We start from the raw sequence: 20,970 nt of genomic DNA, 5'->3' as shown, positions 1-20,970 counted from the left end.
ATAGGAAGAACTATCTGAACAAAATCTGAGAAAAAAACTGTTTTAGAAGGCTGAAGTCAGTTGGCCTACACTTAAAAGTTTTGTTAGCATGGCTATGTCAGGTAGACATGTGAAAAAAAATCACCCTCCCCAACCAACACAGCTATGTTGGCAAAAGCGCTAAGGTAGACACAGATGTACCAGCAAAAGTGTCCTTTTGCCAGTACAGTTTATTTTGTTTGGGGAACTGATATAAACTATACCAGCAAAATAACTATTTTTGCTGATACAAGCTGCACCTGCATTGCTGACATAATTGTGTCATGCAAACCCTTTCTGGTGTAGACAAAGCCTAAGAGATGACTAAAAAAAGTAGCTCGGACAAGAACAGAACATGGGAGGTTTCATCTCTCAGTAGATACAAACTAACAGAGGAGGCAGTTATTGGCAGTTATGCGACATCAACAAATGTTTTGGCCGCATGCAGCTGAGCGCATTTAACAATTCAGAGCGTTGAGTTCAGGACATTCTGTTGCCATTCATCCACAAAGCTCTTTTGCATAGTACCTCCTACCTTTGAAGAACAGGACAAAACTTTGTAGAGTGTCCTACAATTAGTGTATGTCCTAGAGGCAGGTTGCACGTGCCACAGCAAATGAGACAGTAGGTGAGCCATGAGACCATTTCTTTGTTAAAATATGGTATGCTGCACCATGAAAATGCTTGAATGATCCACACTAAGAAAGTCCACAATACCACGGATGATGATGGCATGATGGCACTCCAAACAAAGCCAAATTCTTTGGTACAAAAAGAGGTAGATCAAAAGTCAATAAGCCCTCACCTTGGAAAGGAAGCAAGTGGCTTTTGGCACTTATCAAATGTTTACAGTGGGACTAGAACTACGGCACCAAGAAATATGGTCCTTGAAAGGTAATCAGTAACACACACACTTTCAATAGTACTTACGGTAAAAGAAAGGGATGAATTCCACTGTGAGGGAGGCTGGTTTATATTTCTGTCTGCTCTTTTCAACATTACTCAAGAGTCGCCTACAATCAAAATAATGATACATGAGAGAAGTTAGAGATGGCACCAAGGTTTATTTCTGCATAGGTCAGAAATACACTGCAGAAACAAACTACAGTATCTTTATCCCACAACATCAAAAAGAAAGAATAAGTGTTTTCATCCTGAAAACTGAGGCACAGCTAGTCATGTATTCGCTACTCCACACTTAAAATGGCTTAACATTTACAATATGGTTTTGGTTTATTAAAAAGAGAAATCTGTTATTTGATCTTAATTACAGCAACCAAGCCACCAACTTTACTGCCAAATTTCTACACCATGCAATTTGAAAATGGGCAAAAAACTTTATGAGGGGTTTATTATGGAAAAAATGTAATTTTAAGGAAAATTACTCACTGATACTGCTCTTACATTTTTATTTCAACAGTGATTATATTAGCATTTTAATCTCATAAAACCAAAATGATTCCTTCTGTCATACTTCTCTCTGTTCATTCTGGCTTCCATCTTCTACCAATTCAGAAAAAATAGCTCAGTTTTTAGAACAGAGAAAGACATTGAGAGCTTGAAGTGTATCAGTTGCAATCAATCTCCCTCTAGATAAATGTTCAGTCTTTTCCTTTATAATACATGGATATGTGATATGCATTTGTTTGCATGTACAAATGTATTTAAATTGCATATTTTACACATTCAGGTAACTATTGTTATAGAATATTGTTTCTATAGTATTTAATTCTTATGATTCATTGTGAACTTCTGTACCTTAATTAAACAAAACATGAGAGTGAAAACTCCTACCCATTTAAAATGTATAAGCACAAACAATGAGACAATAAGATGCGTTAGATATGTTAAATTTGAAAATACTTTTGTAGTATGGAGAAGGACCACCATGTGAACTGTGGTGTCAATTAATGTCCTGTTGCATGAAACCAGAATTCGTGTGTCCTGCAAAAATATAAGAATCACAGAGTCTGAAGCATAAAATCAGAACTGGAAGGGACCTTGAGAGGTTATCTAGTCCAGTCCCCCACACTCAAGGAAGGACTAAGTATTATCTAGATTCTAGACCATCCCTGACAGGTGTTTGTCCAACCTGCTCTTAAAAATCGCCAACATTGGAGATTCCACAACTTCCCTAGGCACTTTATTCCTGTGCTTAACCACTGAGAGTTAGAAAGCTTCTCCTAATGTCCAACGTAAATCACCCTTGCTGCAATTTAAGCCCATTGCTTTTTGTCCTATCCTCAGAAGTTAAGAACTATTTTTCTCCCTCCTCCTTGTAACAACCTTTTATGTACTTGAAAACTGCTGTCATGTCCCCTCTCAGTCTTCTCTTCTTCAGACTAAAACCCAATTTTTTCAATCTTCCCTCATAGGTCATGTTTTCTAGATCTTTAATCATTTTTGTTGCTCTTGTCTGGACTTTCTCCAATTTGTCCATGTATTTCCTGAAATGTGGCACCCAGAACTGGACATAATACTCCAGTTGAGGCCTAATTAGCGCGGAGTAGAGCGGAAGAATTACTTCTTGTGTCTTGCTTACAATACTCCTGCTAATACATCCCAGAATGATGTTTGCTTTTCTTGCAAACATGTGTTACACTGTTGACTCATATTTAGTTTGTGATCCACTATGGCCCGCAGATCCCTTGCCGCAGTACTCCTTCCTAGGTAGTCATTTCCCATTTTGTATGTGTGCAACTGATTGTTCCTTCTTAAGTGGAGTACTTTGCATTTGTCCCTATTGAATTTCATCCTATTTACTTCAGACCATTTCTCCAGTTTGTCCAGATAATTTTGAATTTTAATCCTATCCTCCAAAACACTTGCAACCCCTCCCAGTTCGGTAACGTCCGCAAACTTTATAAGTGTACTCTGTATGCCACTATCTAAATCTCTCCTTCGTCTTCAAGTAGTGTCCTTACGGGTATTCCACTTTTGGTGACTCCCTAGCAGTAACCCTTTAAGGGAGTGGGAGTTTCAGAAAAGAGTCCATTACTGAAGAAAGAACTGCGTTGTCTATTGCCACATCTGATCTTGCAACATGAATTAGGGCTTGGTGGTTGGAAAACACTGGCACTGAGGAGCATGGTGCAGCCCTACAGATTTCAGCAACCAGAACATCTTTGAGTAGAGCTACAGATGTGATCCCTAACAGAGCATGCAGTCACTTTTAGGGGAGGTGTAACCTCAGCAAAACCGTAACAGGCAATAATACATCCAGAGATCAATTCAGAAAGTCTCTGAGCGGAGACTGCCAGACTGGCACTCCCTTAGGTCTATCTGCTACAGAAACAAAGAGTCTAGCAGTCTCTCTGTTCAAGTAAAAGCCTAACACCCTCAACATTTAGCATATAAAAAGCAGACTTTTTGTGTAGACTCATGCAGCTTAGGGAAAAAGAAAAAACAGAAGGTGACTAGCTTGGTTGACATGAAATTCAGAAGACGCATTAGGTAAGAACTTTCAATGAGGCTGTAAGGATTCCTTCTCCTTGGAGAACAAAGTAAAGGGGGGGTCTGCCATTAGAGTCATCCCAATCCTTCAAGCAGCAGTGATTGCCACCAAGAAGGCTGTCTTCATCATAGACAGATGTAACAGTGAGCACATTGCTAATGGTTAAAAGAGTTGTTTCGTGAGACAGTTAAGAACCAGGCTGAGATCCTAAAGCAGTGCAGGGGCTCTAATATGCAGAAAAAGATTAATAAGTCCTCTTAGGAATCTTGTGATGGTTGGATGAGCAAACACCTAGAAACCTTCCACTGGCATATGGAAAGCTGTTACTGTTGCGAAATGAACCTTGCCGGAACTCACAGAAAGGCCTTAATTTTTCAATTCCAATAGGTAATCCAAGACTGAGAAAAGAGACAACCGGATGGGGGAAAAAAGGTGCCAGTTACACCAAAGGTTATATATTCTCCACTTCTGAAGGTAAATATGTCTAGTGGATTCCCTTAGGCTATTTAAGAGTATCTTTTGTACTTCCAATGAATATGTGATTTCTAGGCCTGAGAACCATTAAGGAACCAAGCTTGTAGTTGCAGGATGTTAAAACTGGGGTAAAGTGTCTGACCCACAAGCTGAGACAATAGTCGAGGTTTGATCGGGAGCCACCACAGAGGGCAAGAGGTGAGTTTGAAGAAATAAGGAAAGCAAACTTTTCTTGGCAAAGTTGGTGCAATCAAATGCCTTTGGTTTAGTCCTTTCTGATCTTAAGGACATTTAAGAGCAATGGAGTTGGAGGATATGCACAGAAAATACCCTTTGTCCATGAGTAATAGGTTGCTCTACTCACCACTGGATGGCGCCAAGTCCTGGCAAATTCTAAGGATTAGCTCAGAGAGGCCAATGCTTCTTCCAGTGGTTACATCCCATTAGCTTCTCCTCTGTAGCCCCTCTCTCGCTCTCAGGACCCGCAGCTGTCCTCTTCATTACTCAGCCCTCCAAACGCTATTGTGGTTTCCCCCTTCCCGAGGGGACAAAGGGGGGAACTGTATGAAGTTTCCTGCTCTCCAGTAGTCTCAGGCAGTCTTCTCCTTCACTGCCTCACTATACCACTCCCGCAGTGGCTGGCAGGGGAATCCTGGGCCCATCCTCTACTCCAGGTTCCAGTTCAGGGATCCTCTACACAGCAGCCAAGGTCTGTTCCCTGCACTTTGCTGCCTTTCCCTGAGGCGCTTCCATAAATCCTTGCCTTCACCACTCCCCGGGGTTTGCCAGTCTTTTCACTCCCTTCTCCCAGGGAGTAACTTCAGGCAACTCATCTCTGCAGCCCCCAAACATTCCTTCCTTTTCCCAGGGAGTGACTGCAGACTTCTGCCCCCTCCTCTGCTTCCAATTTCCTGTCTATTGTAGAAGCCTCACCTATCCCTCACACGTGAGGTTCTCATTAATTAGCTACCTCCAGCCTAAAGCTCCCATTTGCAGACTAATTAGCTGATTTGGCCCACCTGGCCTAACTCTAATCTTGCAGGGCCAGTGTAGGAAGCGCACCCCATCACACCATGCAATGAGGAAAGTGTCTCTTAGAGATTGGGAATTGAATCTCCATCTAAAACAGAATTTCCTACACTTTGTGTTTGCTGCTATGGCAAAAAGGTTGACCTCTGGAAATCCACAAGCTAGGAATATTTTGTTGAGGACACGAGAGTCCAACTCCCATTCGTCATTTGGAAAGAAATGTCTACTCAGGTCATCTGCCATGGTTTTCTGTATCTGTTAGGATATAGATATTCAGGCCTGTCTGTAAAGGCCTGTACTTTAAGAATTTAGGTGTATTCTTATCACTTGGCTAGTTAGAGGTATAAAAGAAAGAATCAAAATCACTGTCTGCCAGTGTAAGGTCCTTCTCTTACTGTGACAGTCTGAGGCCCTGTTCTTAGGCTAAGGCCTTTGGCTAAGCAGCAGAGGCAGCCATAAGCTAGGAAGTGAATAGTCACATCCTCACATTCCAAACTAGTCACATTGAAATAAGGTGCTATTGAGCTGTCAGGCACTATCAGGACAGGATTGTATTTCTATCACCTCCAGAGAAAGGGAAGTGCCTAGAAAATGTAAAAGGAAACTTAGTTTGATAGCATCCTGTCTGGCAAGAACTCACTTATCAATAGCTGGGATGTGAAATCCTCACTTCTGTATTGTTTTGTCATTATAATCACTTTGCTATTGTTTGTCTGTATAATCTCTGTCTGGTTCTGTGATTGTTTCTGTCTGCTGTATAATTAATTTTGCTGGGTGTAATCTAATTATTGTGGTGGGATATAATTGGTTAGCTAATCATGTTACAGTATGTTAGGATTGGTTAGTTAAATTTCAGTAGAATGATTGGTTAAGGTATAGCTAAGAATATTACTATATAAATTAGGGGCAAACAGGAAGTAAGTTGGGATTCGAAAATAAGGAAAAAGGAACTTGTATTTAAGCTTGCTGGAAGTTCACCCCAATAAACATCGAATTCTTTGCACCTTCGGACTTCGGGTATTGTTGCTCTCTGTTCATGCGAGAAGGACCAGGGAAGTGGGAGAGTGAAGGAATAAGCTTTCTAACAGTATCCATGGGAGGTAAGAAGCCAAGATGACTCTCTGCTTGGCTATGCGCCAGTTCCAAAGCTTTATCGCTTTGGTATAGAGTGAGGGGGAACGTGTTCTGCCCTGATGATTGATATACTACACACATGCTATGTTGTCTGGCATGATCTTTTTGGACTTGATTTTGAGTAAGGGAAGAAAGTGGAGGCAAGCATTTCTGACAACCCTTAATTCCAACAGGTTGATGTGAAAGAGCTGTTCCTGTTGTGACCATTTGCCTTGGGCTGTGCATGGGCCCAAATGGGCTCCCCATCCCAAAAAGGTAAGCATTCAATGTTAATAAGAATGTAGGGGGATTCCAGCTGAACAGGATTCCTGCATAAATTTTGGATGGATTCATCCACTAGGTGAGTAACTGTAGAACCTGACTGGATACAGATATATATGTTTGTTGGGTACAAAAACAGTACTGAGCCACCCCTGGAGATGTCAAAGATGCAACCTGGCATATTGTGTCACAAAAACACAAGCTGCCATGTGTCCTACAGCTACAGACATGTCCTTGCTGGAACTTGAGGGCTGAGCTCTTTAAAGCAAGGAATCTGTTGAGTGGGAGATAAACTTTGCCGATTATCGAATCCAGAAGCACTCCTATAAAGACATTTTGTTGGGTAGAAGGTCAAGATCGATTTCTCGAGATTTATCTTCCTTCCTTCCTGAACCTGTTTGAACTGCTTGACCATACCTCATGATATGACCGACTCTTGAGAAGCCAGTCATTGAGGTAGAGAAGACAGTTATTCCTAGATGACAGAGGTATGTAGCTATGACTACAATGATTTTTGAGAATACAATGGGGGCAGATGAAAGGCCAAAGTGTAGTACCCAGTATGGGTAATGATTGCAATTGAAAGTGAAATGAAGAAATCTTTTGTGATAAGGATGAAGTACTATGTGGAAATACACATTTTTGAGGTTGAGGGTCACAAACCAGTTGCCAAATTGCAGGAAGGGAATTATAACTGCTAGGGAAAACCATTCTGAATTTCAAATGTCGGACATGCTTATTCAATTGCCTGAGACGTACTATTGGCCTCCAACCCTCATTTTTCTTACTTATCAGAAAATATCTTGAATAGAACCCTTTTCCTCTGTATTGAAGTGGAACTGGCTCTATGGCTCCTAGACTCTGGAGCGATGAGATCTCCTGGGTCAGCAACTGCTCTGAGAGAGTTCCCTGAAAAGGGATGGGGAAAGGGGTTGAAACAGCAGGGTGGAGGTAAATTGGATAGTATAACCTGAAGTAATGGCCTCCAATACTCATTTGTCCAGTGTTATACCTTCCCATCTTTGATGAAATAGAGAAGCAGTGACCAAATTGAGAAAAGGGGGTTGTGTCGTGCAGCTAATAAAACCTAGTAATTGCATGGTCTGGTCTCATGACCAAACCAGCAAAACTGGCGTTTGCATGATGGTAAAGGCTGAGATAAAGCAGTCAAGGTAGTTGCAGGCTTTTTCTTTGAAAACCTCAGCCTCTTAAGCCAGTGATTCCAGTGGCCTATGGAAGGTGGAAAATAGAGCAGGGCAGGATCTTTGTGCTGATTGAGACATGCTAAACTTCCTTTTGCAGGCATGTATATCCGTAACGACCTAAGTGTTGCCCTAGAGTAGGTTATGAAGTGAGTCATCCACAGAATCTGCAAAAAGCTTCTGGCCATTGAAAGGTAAATTTTCCACAGTTGATTGATTCCAGTGAAGCTCGTCTCTTAATACTAGTATTCTTTCATACTAAGCCCTTTTCTGCTGAGGTATGGGACTTAGTTGGAGTCTTAACATGCTTCATGGTTCTTGAAGTACTCAGAGCCTCACTAGAACTCCTCTCAGGGCCTGAGGTCTCCGTTGACTGGATCTTATTTGATAAGGAGCTCTCTATTGTTTTCCTCCACTTATCTCCTTCCTTTCCCCATATTTTGGGCAGCTGTATTAGGGAAATTTTGTTATCCCTTGGAAAAACTGATGGATTCATAAGGCACCATTTTCTGGGAAACCAGGAAAGCCACTATAAGAAATTATTACTAGTAAATTTTCAGATGAAGATTGGGCACATATTTGATTCAGCTATGGAGGTCATAGTGCAACAGCTTCCAACTAAATGCAGAGCCTTTTTAAATTTTGTTTTGATACTGTGGTAATGAACACCACAATAATGCTAACAAAACAACATCTGTTTTGTAAACAATAATTTGTATACTTGAAATGTTTAATAAATGTTTTAAAAGCAAGCAGGAATATGTAAAGATTTGTAACAGATTAATTATTTCCTCTCAATCTCTATTTTTAGTACTAAAATAAAGGAACAGGTAGCATCTCTAGCAAAATCATACACTATTTCAGGTGATTAGGACCCAGCATAAAGCATACATTGCTAATCTGCTTCTAAACATGTACCTCAGGAAGTCTTCAGCTGGGACCCTGGCTATCTATTCTCTCCAGAACTTTCAAATAACAAAACTGGGTTTTTATTTGATGGAATTGGATAGATTAGTACTCCAATACTCCTACTGGCAGTGTAGTACAGAACCCTAATAATTATCAATCTGTTTCATAGTATTGATTTTTGTGCAGAGAAATACTTTCTTGATTCCTTCATTCATGTTTTCAATACAGAACATATCTTTGGGGAAGCTTATTGGTATCATATCTAGTCCTCAGTGCCACCAATACCAGTAACTGCTAAAATGCAAGAGCACAAGTGTATCAGTGTAATTATGTCTCATTTCAGCTTGGTGGGGGGTGACCATGGTTGTGTTGAAACCATTAAATAGAACTATAGTAATATTTTAAAGAAATCATCCTCACAGTATTAGAATTTACCATATGAGGTAAATACATACCCTGCAATTTGCTGCCTCCAATTTCGATACGGATCATAGAGACTTTCACAAAAAGCCAATGCATGTCTTACAAACTCTTCTACAGGCGACTGATCTGCCACTTCTTTCTCTTTTGTTTTACTTTTTAACTGAGAGAAAAGAAACAATTATGATCAGAATGCTTCTAGGAACGCAAATTTTGTGAACAAAGAAGTCCACCGACGGAGTTAAGGCTGGGATTCTCCAGAGACCTTAAGGGTGTTGGGCATCCGATTCTCACTGACTTTCAATGGCATATTTGAACCAGTCTCACTTAGGCTCCTTTGAAAACCCCAGTCCAAGCTTCAATTCCTTCTGCTTTATTGAGATATGCAATATACAGTGTACTAAAAATAATCATCAACTCAAAGGTTCTACTATCTCCATGATATACGTGCATAACATTCACTGACGCTAATGACAATTTCACATGTACACTGTGGGGAACAGACCTCCACAATTTTAAATATTCCCTACCCAAATACTTCCTAAGTAGGGCTGACATTTCAACATAAACTGAAGTATTGAAATCACCTCCTAACTAAAGAAACCAATTCTTCTAAAATAATTCTTTTAACTTCAATTGATTAGAACACATTTTAAAACTGTTCTTTTAAGACTTTTCAGATGCTTGTAAATAAGCCGTGAAAAAAATGCATTACTGATCAATAACAGGGATCGCTACATATAAACATGCAATGATTGAGCCTTCTCTTCAGCCTTTTTATTAAATTCTACACTCATCCAACTTAGAATAAATTCTGCATACTTGGCTCTTCTAGACTACTCTCAACTAAGGATTGTAAAGCCCTTTTGTATATATAAATAAAAAGCCTCAAATCATTGCAATAAGGTGGGTAGGTATTATTGTTCTGATTTTAAAGATGGAAAACTGAGGTACAGAAAGAATGTGTGACCTGCCTAAAGTCACACAAGAAGTTTGTGGCAGAGTTAGGAAGAAAATCCAGACCCCCTAGCTCCCAAACTTGAGCCCTCAATCCTCTTTCTGTATTTCTAGCAGCAATGTATAGGAGAGTTGTAATTCCACGTACCTGCTGAATGTAGAGTGTAGTCATGGTGATGATATGGTTAATGTAGGAGCAAGTCCCAATCTCTTCCACATTAGCCAGATTTCTGTAGGAGCAACGTGAGCCACAGTTGTTTGTATACTGTAATATTATTTGAACAGGCCTCTGAAGCTTTTTTTTTTTAAGCATCAATATAAAATACACAAGTGTCAATATTTTTAAAATATCGACAAAAATAATATACTGTAATGTTTATTCATCACACATTAATATACTATACATATTTGTCTTCCATCTAGAAGAAAGTTAGAGGACAGTCAGAGCTCCAGCCATGTCTGTATTATCTGGAATCTCAGATTTCAGAAGTTAAATTGATTCACAGAGCATTCTAAATAAACAAAGAACTCAGAAATGGAATCTGATACCGAGCACAACAATTATTCCTCTGACATCACGAAGAAAACTGGTGACTTAGCCACAAATGGTTTCTAAACTCCGAGTGAGTTTTCCACAGGCCTATTACCAGTTTTAATTACAAAAAAGATAAGCATCTGAGTGTATATTCTTAGAAAACTAAACTAATCATAAAAGGCAAAAGAAAACCACTCCTGCTTGCATATTGTAGGTGTTACCAACATATTTCTCAACCCTTGAGGCATGTGAACTAAAATAAAGAGTTCAGCGACAAACAAGGATATTTTTTCCAATGACTAACTAAAATTGACAAAGCACAGAAATCTGAAGCTACAGCTACTACTGTTTCCTTAACTTATCCTTAGAATTTTAACACAATTTGGGCACAACTGTCTCTTGCCATACAGTGCTTTTTCATTGTTCTGGCAGGGTGAAAGGACCACAGGGTCGGAAATGGCTCCTGAGGAATGCCCCCAGGAATAGGAGATTTCTCTGGCCAGAGTAGGGTTGCGTCCTTTCTAGACCCCATCCTGGGGACATATTGGAGGTGACTGAGGAGTGGACATGGCCAGTGAGAGAGCTTTGCTCATTTTGTAAATATTCCTCAGGGAACAGTCACAGAGTGTAAATCAGAGCAGCTCTGTCTCAATAGACATTGTTAGAGATAAAACTGTTGTATTCTAAATTATGTTAATGAACAATTTAAAATTTGGAAGGAATGGACATTTTTAGACCTCTACTTATATGGTTGTTTGGTATATGGTTAAGCAATATCACAAAAAATAAGATCGAAGTTTCAGAAGATACCAGTAATATAAAATAAAATATTTCCCTAAACTATTTAAGGGACATGTAAATATGTTAAGAATGTGAATCAACTTTCCCTGGACAGTTCCCTTGGAAATTATTTCATGGCCAAAAACATATTAGTAATCTGCTTTAAAAAAAAAAATCTTGTTTCTGTTATGTAACATAAATTTGAAAGTTCATATACACAGTTTAATTACAAATAATATGCTGTCATTTTCTCCATTCAATCCCTTTCTTATTGTGGCCTTCTTTATCCATATTACTGTTGGTTTTTTGTTTCATTATACCATGTGTGTTGACTGCAATATGGAGAGTCTCTGTCTCTACTGGGCAATGTTTGGTCACACTGTATGCGTATCAAAAATCTCTATCTATATCATTTTAAGTGAATCAAGATTTCCCAGACAATACACTGGTGAAAGCAGCAGCCAACCAAATAAATACCTGCAAAGTATAATAAAGAATTTGACAAGCAAAAGTGAGAGGGCTTGTTGCCCCTCTTCTAGTCCATCTGATATTTTTTGGACACATTGTAGCAGCTGAAGCCTCAGGACCTGCAGAATATTATCAGGAAGTAGTGATATTCCAGGAGGTACATCATCCACCCTTTAAAAAAAAATACACAAAATAATTAACATATGCAAATTAATTTTTTTTATTAGTACATCTTGTGTATCTGTGTGCATTGTTTCAAGCCACTAGAATACACATGTTCCTAAAAACTGTGGCTATTGGTGGTTCACAAACATTTGCTGGCGATCCACAAAAAAACCACCTCGTCACATTGTGCCAGCTCTTCCTCCTTGTTCTCAGCTGTTAAATTGTGTTGAAAGGCAGCTAAAAATACGTTAAATGGTTTCTTAACGTTACTTTTCCATGTAAGTAACTGCTGTAAGAAAAACTAGGGGGAAGTGGTCTGTAGAATCCCAAATCAAGGAGAAGGTGGTCCAAAATATATTTTCTATATTAAGGTATGGGCTACCCCATTAAATTTTTTTTACAATCACTGGTATCCATCAAAAGTAACCAAATACATACAATATTAACTACAACTAGCCACTGAAGCCCATTTACTAAATATCCACAGTGAAATTCTTCAGTATCCTAATTATACAAGACACACAAATAAGAAATTTAATGGTAATATTACATGTGAGAAAACTGGAAAATAAGGGGTCTGGCAGACAGAAATCCCCAGCAATCCATCTGATTCCTGGCACTTGGCTGGTGCATTAATAATTGCTGCCTTATCATTACTAGTTTCTGGAGATCAAACCAGGAAATAGATTTGTTCCTCTACTTATTTTTAAAAAGCAAAGAAACAGAAAGCACAGCACTGTTATGTTGGCACAATCAATGTATCAGAGTCCTGCCATGCCCAGACTTTACCCTAGGGAACCATTATGCATTCTCACCAGTTGATCGCCCTGTGTTCAAAAGATTTGTGTAAAATATCAGAGAAGCTCAGAAGAAGAAAATTATAGACAAAAACAGCAGCAAGGCCAGAACACCCAATACTGCTATATAGATTATTCTGGTTCAATAACATTCTGGAAATGCTCAGATGGGTTGGAGCAGCAACCTTTACTATAGACTCCTTCTGTCATTATTTCACTTGCAGAGAGTGCAGTTTTCAGTCCAAGAGCTGTTCATTCACTCTTTCAGCTGATGAAGAGATGCTCTGTGATATCAGCTGTCTGACCTAGGGAGGATTCTTCAGGGAAACATATGGTAAATGGTTATGGGGAAAACGAAGAGCTGGGCAACAACTAGAGGACACAGCCTGCAACAGCCTTTCGTTAGAACCAGATATGGTAAGCGAGAGAAATCAACTGCCAAAATCAGGTCGAACTCCAAAAGTGGAACTTTATTCGGGAAGCCACACAACTACTCAGATGATACCTACCAATATTTAAAAGCAAAATATAGCACTATTTGGGGCAAAAATAAGAATATTAGTGCCATCGAGCTGAACTCAAAGTACTCATATACAGTACTGCTGTGCACACTCTCCTGATCCTTTAGAACGCTGTACAAGTGCTGTCTGAAGTAGACATACAGAGACAGAGCAATTACTACCTTCCACACAACCTCCACAAAAGAAATGCATCTTTCTGTGAAGGCAGCCTTCTCTTTCTAGATACTAGTGTATATGCCCACATTTTGCATAAGCCAATGTACACAAAATCCTTTACAGGCCACGAATTTCTCCATTGATCATTTCAATTAAACTTCAGCCACGAGGCTAGACAAGTAGCTTTCCAAAAAGGCCAACTGTAGTTTCTCAGTAAGAGGTTTAAATGCTGCAAAGTAAAGTAAGCAGCAACTCCCTCATTGCCATACACCCCCGAAGACAGGCTGACTGATGAGACAAGAGGGAAAAAAAGCCTCAGGGAGCAAGAATGGAAGTTATTACCAATTCAACATTTTCTGCGCCACTGGGGAAAAAAAATTATAACAAGAGATCATGTGCAGAGTAAAAAATGCACATTTTTGTAGAGCTGCTCTGACTGAAAATATAATACACGTTTATTTGAAACAAGCAAGATTTCTTATCTCTCATGGAGTAAGATTTTAGCATATCACAGCAGCAAATCAGTGGAGGGTACATAAAGCACAGTATCAGCTTTTCCCAGTATAGTTAGCGGTGTAAACAAGACTATTTCAAAGAGGAATTGGAAAATCTTTTGAAAATCTGGTATTAACTGAAGTTTGTATGTCTTTTTTCTTTTAAAGACATGGGCCAGAAGTTCATCCACAAGCCAAGATAAAATTCTAACATGTGTACTGATTCACTAGCCATCTCATTTCCTTCTTCAGAAATGTATATCTGAGCATAAGCCAGACCTGTTGAGGAAATCATAGTTAACACCAAGGGACTGCAACACAGGGCCAGGCCCGAGAGTAGGAGTATGCTCTATATTGCAGACTTAGCCTGGGGTCTGACTCAAGTTTGAGCCCAAGCACCCCTTCTGTCCACACACAAATCTCTCTGACTCAGGTCAATGAGCACTCTGGACCCAGTTCTAGGACCCTGCTACGAGTGTTGGTCAGAACCTGCATCTGACGAAGTGGGTATTCACCCACGAAAGCTTATGCTCCAATGCGTCTGTTAGTCTATAAGGTGCCACAGGACTCTTTGCCGCTTTTACAGATCTAGACTAACACCGCTACCCCTCTTCTGATACTTGATTTCCCTTGTAACTCAGGTCCAAGCCCTGTCATTTTGCAATATGGACACAGCTGAAACCGCAGATCTGAATCAGAAGATCTGCATAGCGCAGTATGATGCATTAGCATGGCTGAGAGACTTGGGTCCAGCAACTGTAAACCCAGGTTTATAATGCTGTGTGGACACTCAAGCGCTGATTTGGAAACACTGACTCCGGAAGCCTGGATCCCACAGACATGGGTTTACAATGCGGTGCAGATATACAATAGGAGAATCACTTGGAGACATGTGATGGCAGAGACAAGAAGGGGGCTACACTGGAAGAGATTAGGAGAGGTCAGAGGTGCAATTCATTGGTAACTGTGAACTGCTGTCTTTAATGTCAGACTATCAGCAAATCATCAAAACCTGGAAGTGAAAGAAATCTGATGGATCCGTGGACCTAATGTAGTTCTCTCATTATTTTCCCAATCTTTGCATTAGCATGGGTAAACAGCTTTAATCCACCACACTAATTGGAGACTGGTTTGACTCCATTCACACAAATGCTGCAGTTTAAACACATAGATTAGCATTTTTACAAAAGGAAGCCCACACTTAAAAATATAAAAGCTGCAGAAAATCTGACTTCACTTTTTAGCCATAAACTCCTGATAAATGTGCTATTTGTGTCTTTCATGTGTCCTAAGTCATTTTTATGTGGGTTTGAACCATAAAGTATATAAAAATATGTTTGATTTGTTTTTCAACAACTTCCTTTAACCTTCTTTGTTGTAAATTTAACAGCATGTAAGCCAAAAACAAAAGGAAAACTGATAACATTCAAATTGCCCTAGCAGTTATTAGTTATTAAACATAACTTCTTCCCCATTCAGCAAGGAAAATAACCTCTAACCAGCTGGTAAGACTTTACCCTTTCAATTGTAAATATAGTAAGGTACAATAGATGCTTTGAGAAATGCAAAATAGTGGAGTGACAATCTCTAGTGTTCAATATGCATAGATGTCAACAGATCTATTATACTGAGAAGAACGCACCTTCCCAATGGAAGTGTTATTAACCCCACTGCTTGAATCTAAACTAGATAAAAAGAAAATGAGTACTTGTGGCACCTTAGAGACTAACCAATTTATTTGAGCATAAGCTTTCGTGAGCTACAGCTCACTTCATCGGATGCATCTAAACTAGATAAAACACTATCAAAAACTATAGGGAGCAATCGTGCTGAGGCATGGGGCTGCAAAAGAAGACCAACTCTACAACCCATAGTTCTTTCTCTGGTCTATAATAATACCTTACCATATATGTTTTATCCACACTTCCAGAACAAACAAATTAATTCAGAGTTTTTTGAGATATGTATTACACAAAATGGGATTTTTCAGGTTCCCAAACTTGGCATACAAGATTTAAAAGGAAATATATTTTTATGTGCAGAAAAAGATGTTCTTATAATCAGACCCACTTGTGATATTACCCATCCAGATAAAAATCTCAGTAGCGCCAACTCAGTCCTTCATGCCTCAGGGGCAAGTAAATTAGAGTTCCATTAAGTCAGTTGTGTTTTGGTCTTTTGGCTGATAAAATTGAAGTCCCATGTTCCCTTCATGGACATAAATCCCATGGCATTTTTCTTGAAAATAGGGTGCCTTAGTTTGTTCAAAATTTCCTCTCCCTGCCCTGTTCTGCAACACTCGTTCCCAGCTGCCTTTCACTCAGAAATGTCTATCAAGTGCTGCATGCATATGCAGTAGCTGTAAAGCATTTTGAGATCCTATCAGATGGAAGTACACATAGTGTCTTTCCCTCCCTCAATAATTCCTCATTTCAGCTTGCAGAACACAACCACTTCCAGGATCGAAGGGAGAATTAGCTTTTTATTAAAATGTACAAAGGGGAAGCAACTCTGGGACACACATTAGAGATTAGCTTTGGTACAAGAGAATGTCATGGTGTAATGTGCAGATTATAAAGTGATATCTCCATATTTATTTTGAGCTATTTGTTTGATTCTTTTGTATTTCTTCTCTTTGAAATACTGCACCATCAAACAGGTTTCAGAGTAGCAGCCATGTTAGTCTGTATCCACAAAAAGAAAAGGAGTACTTGTGGCACCTTAGAGACTAACACATTTATTTGAGCATAAGCTTTCGTGAGCTACAGCTCACTGCATCCGATGAAGTGAGCTGTAGCTCACGAAAATTTATGCTCAAATAAATGTGTTAGTCTCTAAGGTGCCACAAGTACTCCTTTTCTTTTTGCACCATAAAAGTTACAACATTTTATAATGTATGACAAAATAAATCCAGAAGGATGTCACTAAGTGTGATTATATCTAAGCGCAATCAGGGACAGAAACAGCGATTTATTTTTAAAAAGAACATAAACTGTCTCATAGTAGGATATTTATTTCTGGCCATCAAAACACAATAGTCACCTGCCCTCTCCCTTATTTTGCCTAGACATTTTCTTTCTACATCTGTTACAAAATGAGTCCAATCCTATACAATCCTACTCTTTTAGGTCACAACACTAATCCTGTCATTAATCACAGCAAAATACCAGATTTTATATTGAGCTCTTGAAACTATCACTCTGCACACTATCATTGTTTTGCACAGTTTATCCATATGTTTATGTTTTTTCCTTTTAATCTTCTGCCATGTGGCTACTGAAAAAATAAAAACAATTATGTAGTTCATGCACACTTCCAAACATTTCTAATTTAGTCCAGTTATTCCACTGTTAACATTTCTCATACTAAACTATATGTTATAGACTGACAATTTAGAAGTTATACACTTTCTAGGCAAAAAATACAACCTTATGGGGACACATCTTTGCCACACCAAAGCTAAACTGACAGACTATGCAGTACAAAACAGAACATTTTTAGTTTTTGTTATAAATTGGATATAATCAATTCTATATGAATATATTATATTCACTGAGAAAAGTATTATTACACATAGCTAAGAAAAAGTACACTTTTAATCTGCTAGGACCCAATTTCAGGGTTCAATGTTTCCTTGCAACAATTGTGGACATTGCTAATACTTAAATAAAACCTGATCCAACATTGATTGTAATGGATTTGGGACCAGAACCATAGTACAGGGAGCTTCATTCTCTGCATTCATCACTAGCACCTAAGACAGTGTAATATCAGCTATAGCACTATGGCCAACTCTCATGATTTCCCCCCCGCCCCCCCGAGTATCACAGTATTTGGTTTTTCTTAAAAGCCCTAGTTCCTAAAACTTTCACTAAAAAAAAAAAAAATTCTAGCCCTCATGGCTGTGAAGAAAAGTTTGAGAACATGAGCCCTGAAGGCTCAAAAACCAGAAGGCATAAAAGAAACAAACATTTGTTATATTTTAAAATCTCATGGTTTAAATCAATCTCATGATTTTTCAATGCTTGGGGCTAGTAACACTGCTGTTGCAGGACAATGTACAAAAGCCTGAACCAAGGTCTCAGCAGACAAGTAAAGAAGCAGCTTATTTTTACATATTTTCAACTATATTAGACAAATTTAGAATTTTAGCTCATGCTTAATATTAAAATAATCCCAGAGATTAAATTGCAAAATTATATCTACTATCCAGATCTTTCCCTTATATATTCTTTTAAGCCATCAAAATATTATTTCACACACCAGGTTTTCTGCAGAGTACTTATTTCAACAACATACAAAGAGCTGTAATAAGTAAATTTCTGCTAACAAAAACAAATTTATGTTGATGCCATTTCCTAGTTTGATGCAAATACTGTTTACCTAGTAGTTTTATCATTAGCAACCCAAATTTGACCTTTAAAGAACGGGACTGGGAGTGCCAGTCAAGAAATACTGGCGTGGAACAAACAATTTTATTATATATATTTTAAACAGGATTTAGAGCCCAGACAGGTTCTCTCCAGATATCAAACACAAGATGAGCAGATCTGTATTTCTACATACCTAGTAGGAAGCTTCTCGAAGTCCACATCCAGAAACTGTTCATAGCTAGAAACAAAACTGTCCAGCCAAAGCTGCAAATAATCTGGGTCTTTCTGTAAAGTGAAAGGAACACATTAAGAAAAATTGTTCTGTAGGTCATCAGTAAACATAACTGTATGAGAAACGGTACTGTTCACAATAAAGAAAACATTTAAAAATATTACTTAAAAAAAGTAATGGGGAAAATTAAATTTGATGGGGAAAATTAAATTTTAGTCCCAAACCAAGAGACTTTCATTAGAAATTCTCAACCAAGTTGAGCTCTTTCCAATTGGTTACATGTCCATTTTAGTACTTCTCTGCTTCCTGGTATCAAACAAAATATTTTAGACAATCTAGAACAAGCCTCAAATACTCACCAGTGGTTGTCAGCTTCCTAAAAGATGCTAATTTTTTTTAAAATCAACATATCCTTACTAAAGAGATTTAGATAAAATGCTCTGTATTTTGCACTAGAGTTAATTAGGATGACACTAGATTCTTGTTTTAAGGAATGTAACTTTTTTTTGCCCCATATCCCACTTCCTGTATCGACTCAATTTGTCCTGTATTCCAGCAATAACTATACAAAGAATCGTATATGGAATAAAAAAAATGTATAACATGTGCACTGTATATAACTTCATACCATGACCACTACATTGTGGAGTGATCTCTATTAAAAATATACTTTTCCATATTTTTCAAAGTGGTACTTCATCTCCAGGTAATAAGGGGGTCAACCTGAACAGGAATTATTTTTTGTTCCTCATATTATGATAGCACAGCAAAAGACAACTCTCAGGATTGTGCTGGGTGCTGTACAAATACTAAAATCATCCCTGCTGCGAAGACCTCATAATCTAAATAGACAAGACAGAGGATGAGGGGAAAGACCAAGTGATCACAGAACGACTGGTTGACACGTTAGTAAATTAGTTTCAGTGTCTTATGGACAAAAAGTTTTTTGTGTAAAGGCATTAAAGACTCATTGGTAGCCTATTCTAAAGTAAAGTAAAAAACAACAAAAAACAAAAAACACACTATATACCAATACTGAATGGTGACTCACTCCCAGAAAAACAGGAGCCTTTGGCTAGTTTGTTTGTCTTTTAAAAAGATTCATTCATGTGCAATTTACAAATTAGTCACTACCTGCACACCAGTATGGAAAGATGTAGACCTGGGACTAGCAGAGAAACAAAAACTTGTTCGTCTCGTTAGAGCATATTAGTTACATTCACTCTCTCTTGACTAGAGGCCAAATTCCATTCTCAGGGCACCACTAAGGGCAGTTTTAAGGGTTGCTGGCATTTCAGTGGGCGATGTCACTAAAGCTCCACCCCCCACCCCACCCCCAATACATTCCTATCTTCCTCTACATTCCTCCCTTACACTGCAGGGTTCAAAGTGAGTAGTTTGCAGAGGGAAAGAGGGAGGTAACCTTGGCAGAAACGTTGGAAGTAGCGTCCCCTGGGAAAGTTTGTCAGAATCTCTGTCATTTGGTGAACACTCATTTCAAAGGGCAAAAAGTTTGATTTTTCAAAAGTAAACTGATGAACCAGAGATAAGCCTTCCCTGGCAGGGATGCTTTCGCAATATCTAAACATACACATGTAAATTCAAACATTCACATATTATTTATCATAAAATTTTGGCATTCAACTTATTTTTGTTCTGCCTTTTTTGCTTTTCCCATACTCTATTCCATTTTTGCGACAGCTGCACTTCTCTGAGACAACGCAGATCAAAAAGCTCAGGAAAAGCATGTAAAGTGGGAGACAAAACATTCTTAGTCAATGGGATACAGCTATGGAATAATCTTCCAGAGGCGATCAGGCAAATCCAGTATGACCATCTGTAGGAAATGCTGCAAAGGCTTCCTTGTTGAGAAAGCCTTTCTCCATAAGTAACACTTGTAGTATGGACATCTCTTTCTAATCCCAAACCCCTACCAGATGGGTGACACCTCCTAAAACAGGCAGGCACATAAACTGTTAATCATTTTCAAGATACTCTGTTTTATAGAGAAAATGTATTTATTCAGAACAAAAGCTGGTCACTTTGAAGGCTGGCTGGTCACTAGTTAACCCTGTCACTGCCCCGGGAGAGAATAGGATGGAAGGTCCTGAACTAAACTCAGACGTGCTAAAATGACCACAGTGAATTGCAGAAGGAATTCCAGCCTAAATCCCTGGGTCTGGAGGGAGAGAAACACAGGCTTCCACTCTGAAACAGGTGATGACTAGGGGCCTGAGACCTGAGTGGAGTGCCCTGAAGGAGGCCACAATTTGATTTAAGGTGCAGTGCTATGATATATAGACAGATCTTTCCCTCCTCCCCAGTGTCTGTTCTTCACTCTTTCCTTCCCTCTCCTTCTGCTTTCTCCTTGCATTGCATTTTGTTCTTCCTTCCCATTTAAGCTTTTCCAATCTCTTTGGCTCTCTTATCCCCCTTCTCCCTCCCTCCCTCACAATCTCACTTTCTCTTTTCTAGCTAAACACTCTCAGGCACTGTTCCCTATAAGCTGTGCACGTGCACACAGATCCTAAACCCCGCACACACGGGAACACACTGCATGCACAAAAATTTGCACAGAAGAAATTTTCTGC

General features: G+C 38.9%; 1 protein-coding gene across 1 annotated transcript in view; it reads right to left on the bottom strand.

Annotated features, from left to right (window-relative positions):
* The window catches only part of NBEAL1 (neurobeachin like 1), a 134,054-nt gene that overhangs the window by 97,679 nt on the left and 15,405 nt on the right, over positions 1-20,970 (bottom strand). Inside the window, exons 3-7 of the mRNA XM_077829857.1 lie at positions 18,341-18,432; positions 11,651-11,812; positions 10,007-10,088; positions 8,937-9,064; positions 949-1,031 (exon numbers count right to left, since the gene is read on the bottom strand). Of these exons, the coding sequence (XP_077685983.1) occupies positions 949-1,031; positions 8,937-9,064; positions 10,007-10,088; positions 11,651-11,812; positions 18,341-18,432 (547 nt within the window). The remainder of the gene's footprint in view (positions 1-948; positions 1,032-8,936; positions 9,065-10,006; positions 10,089-11,650; positions 11,813-18,340; positions 18,433-20,970) is intronic.

This window comes from Eretmochelys imbricata, chromosome 11 (genome assembly GCF_965152235.1).
Source record: "Eretmochelys imbricata isolate rEreImb1 chromosome 11, rEreImb1.hap1, whole genome shotgun sequence".
Taxonomy (NCBI): Eukaryota; Metazoa; Chordata; order Testudines; family Cheloniidae; genus Eretmochelys; species Eretmochelys imbricata.
The sequence above is the reverse complement of the archived record's forward strand: the minus strand, read 5'-3'. Positions and strand labels throughout refer to the sequence as shown.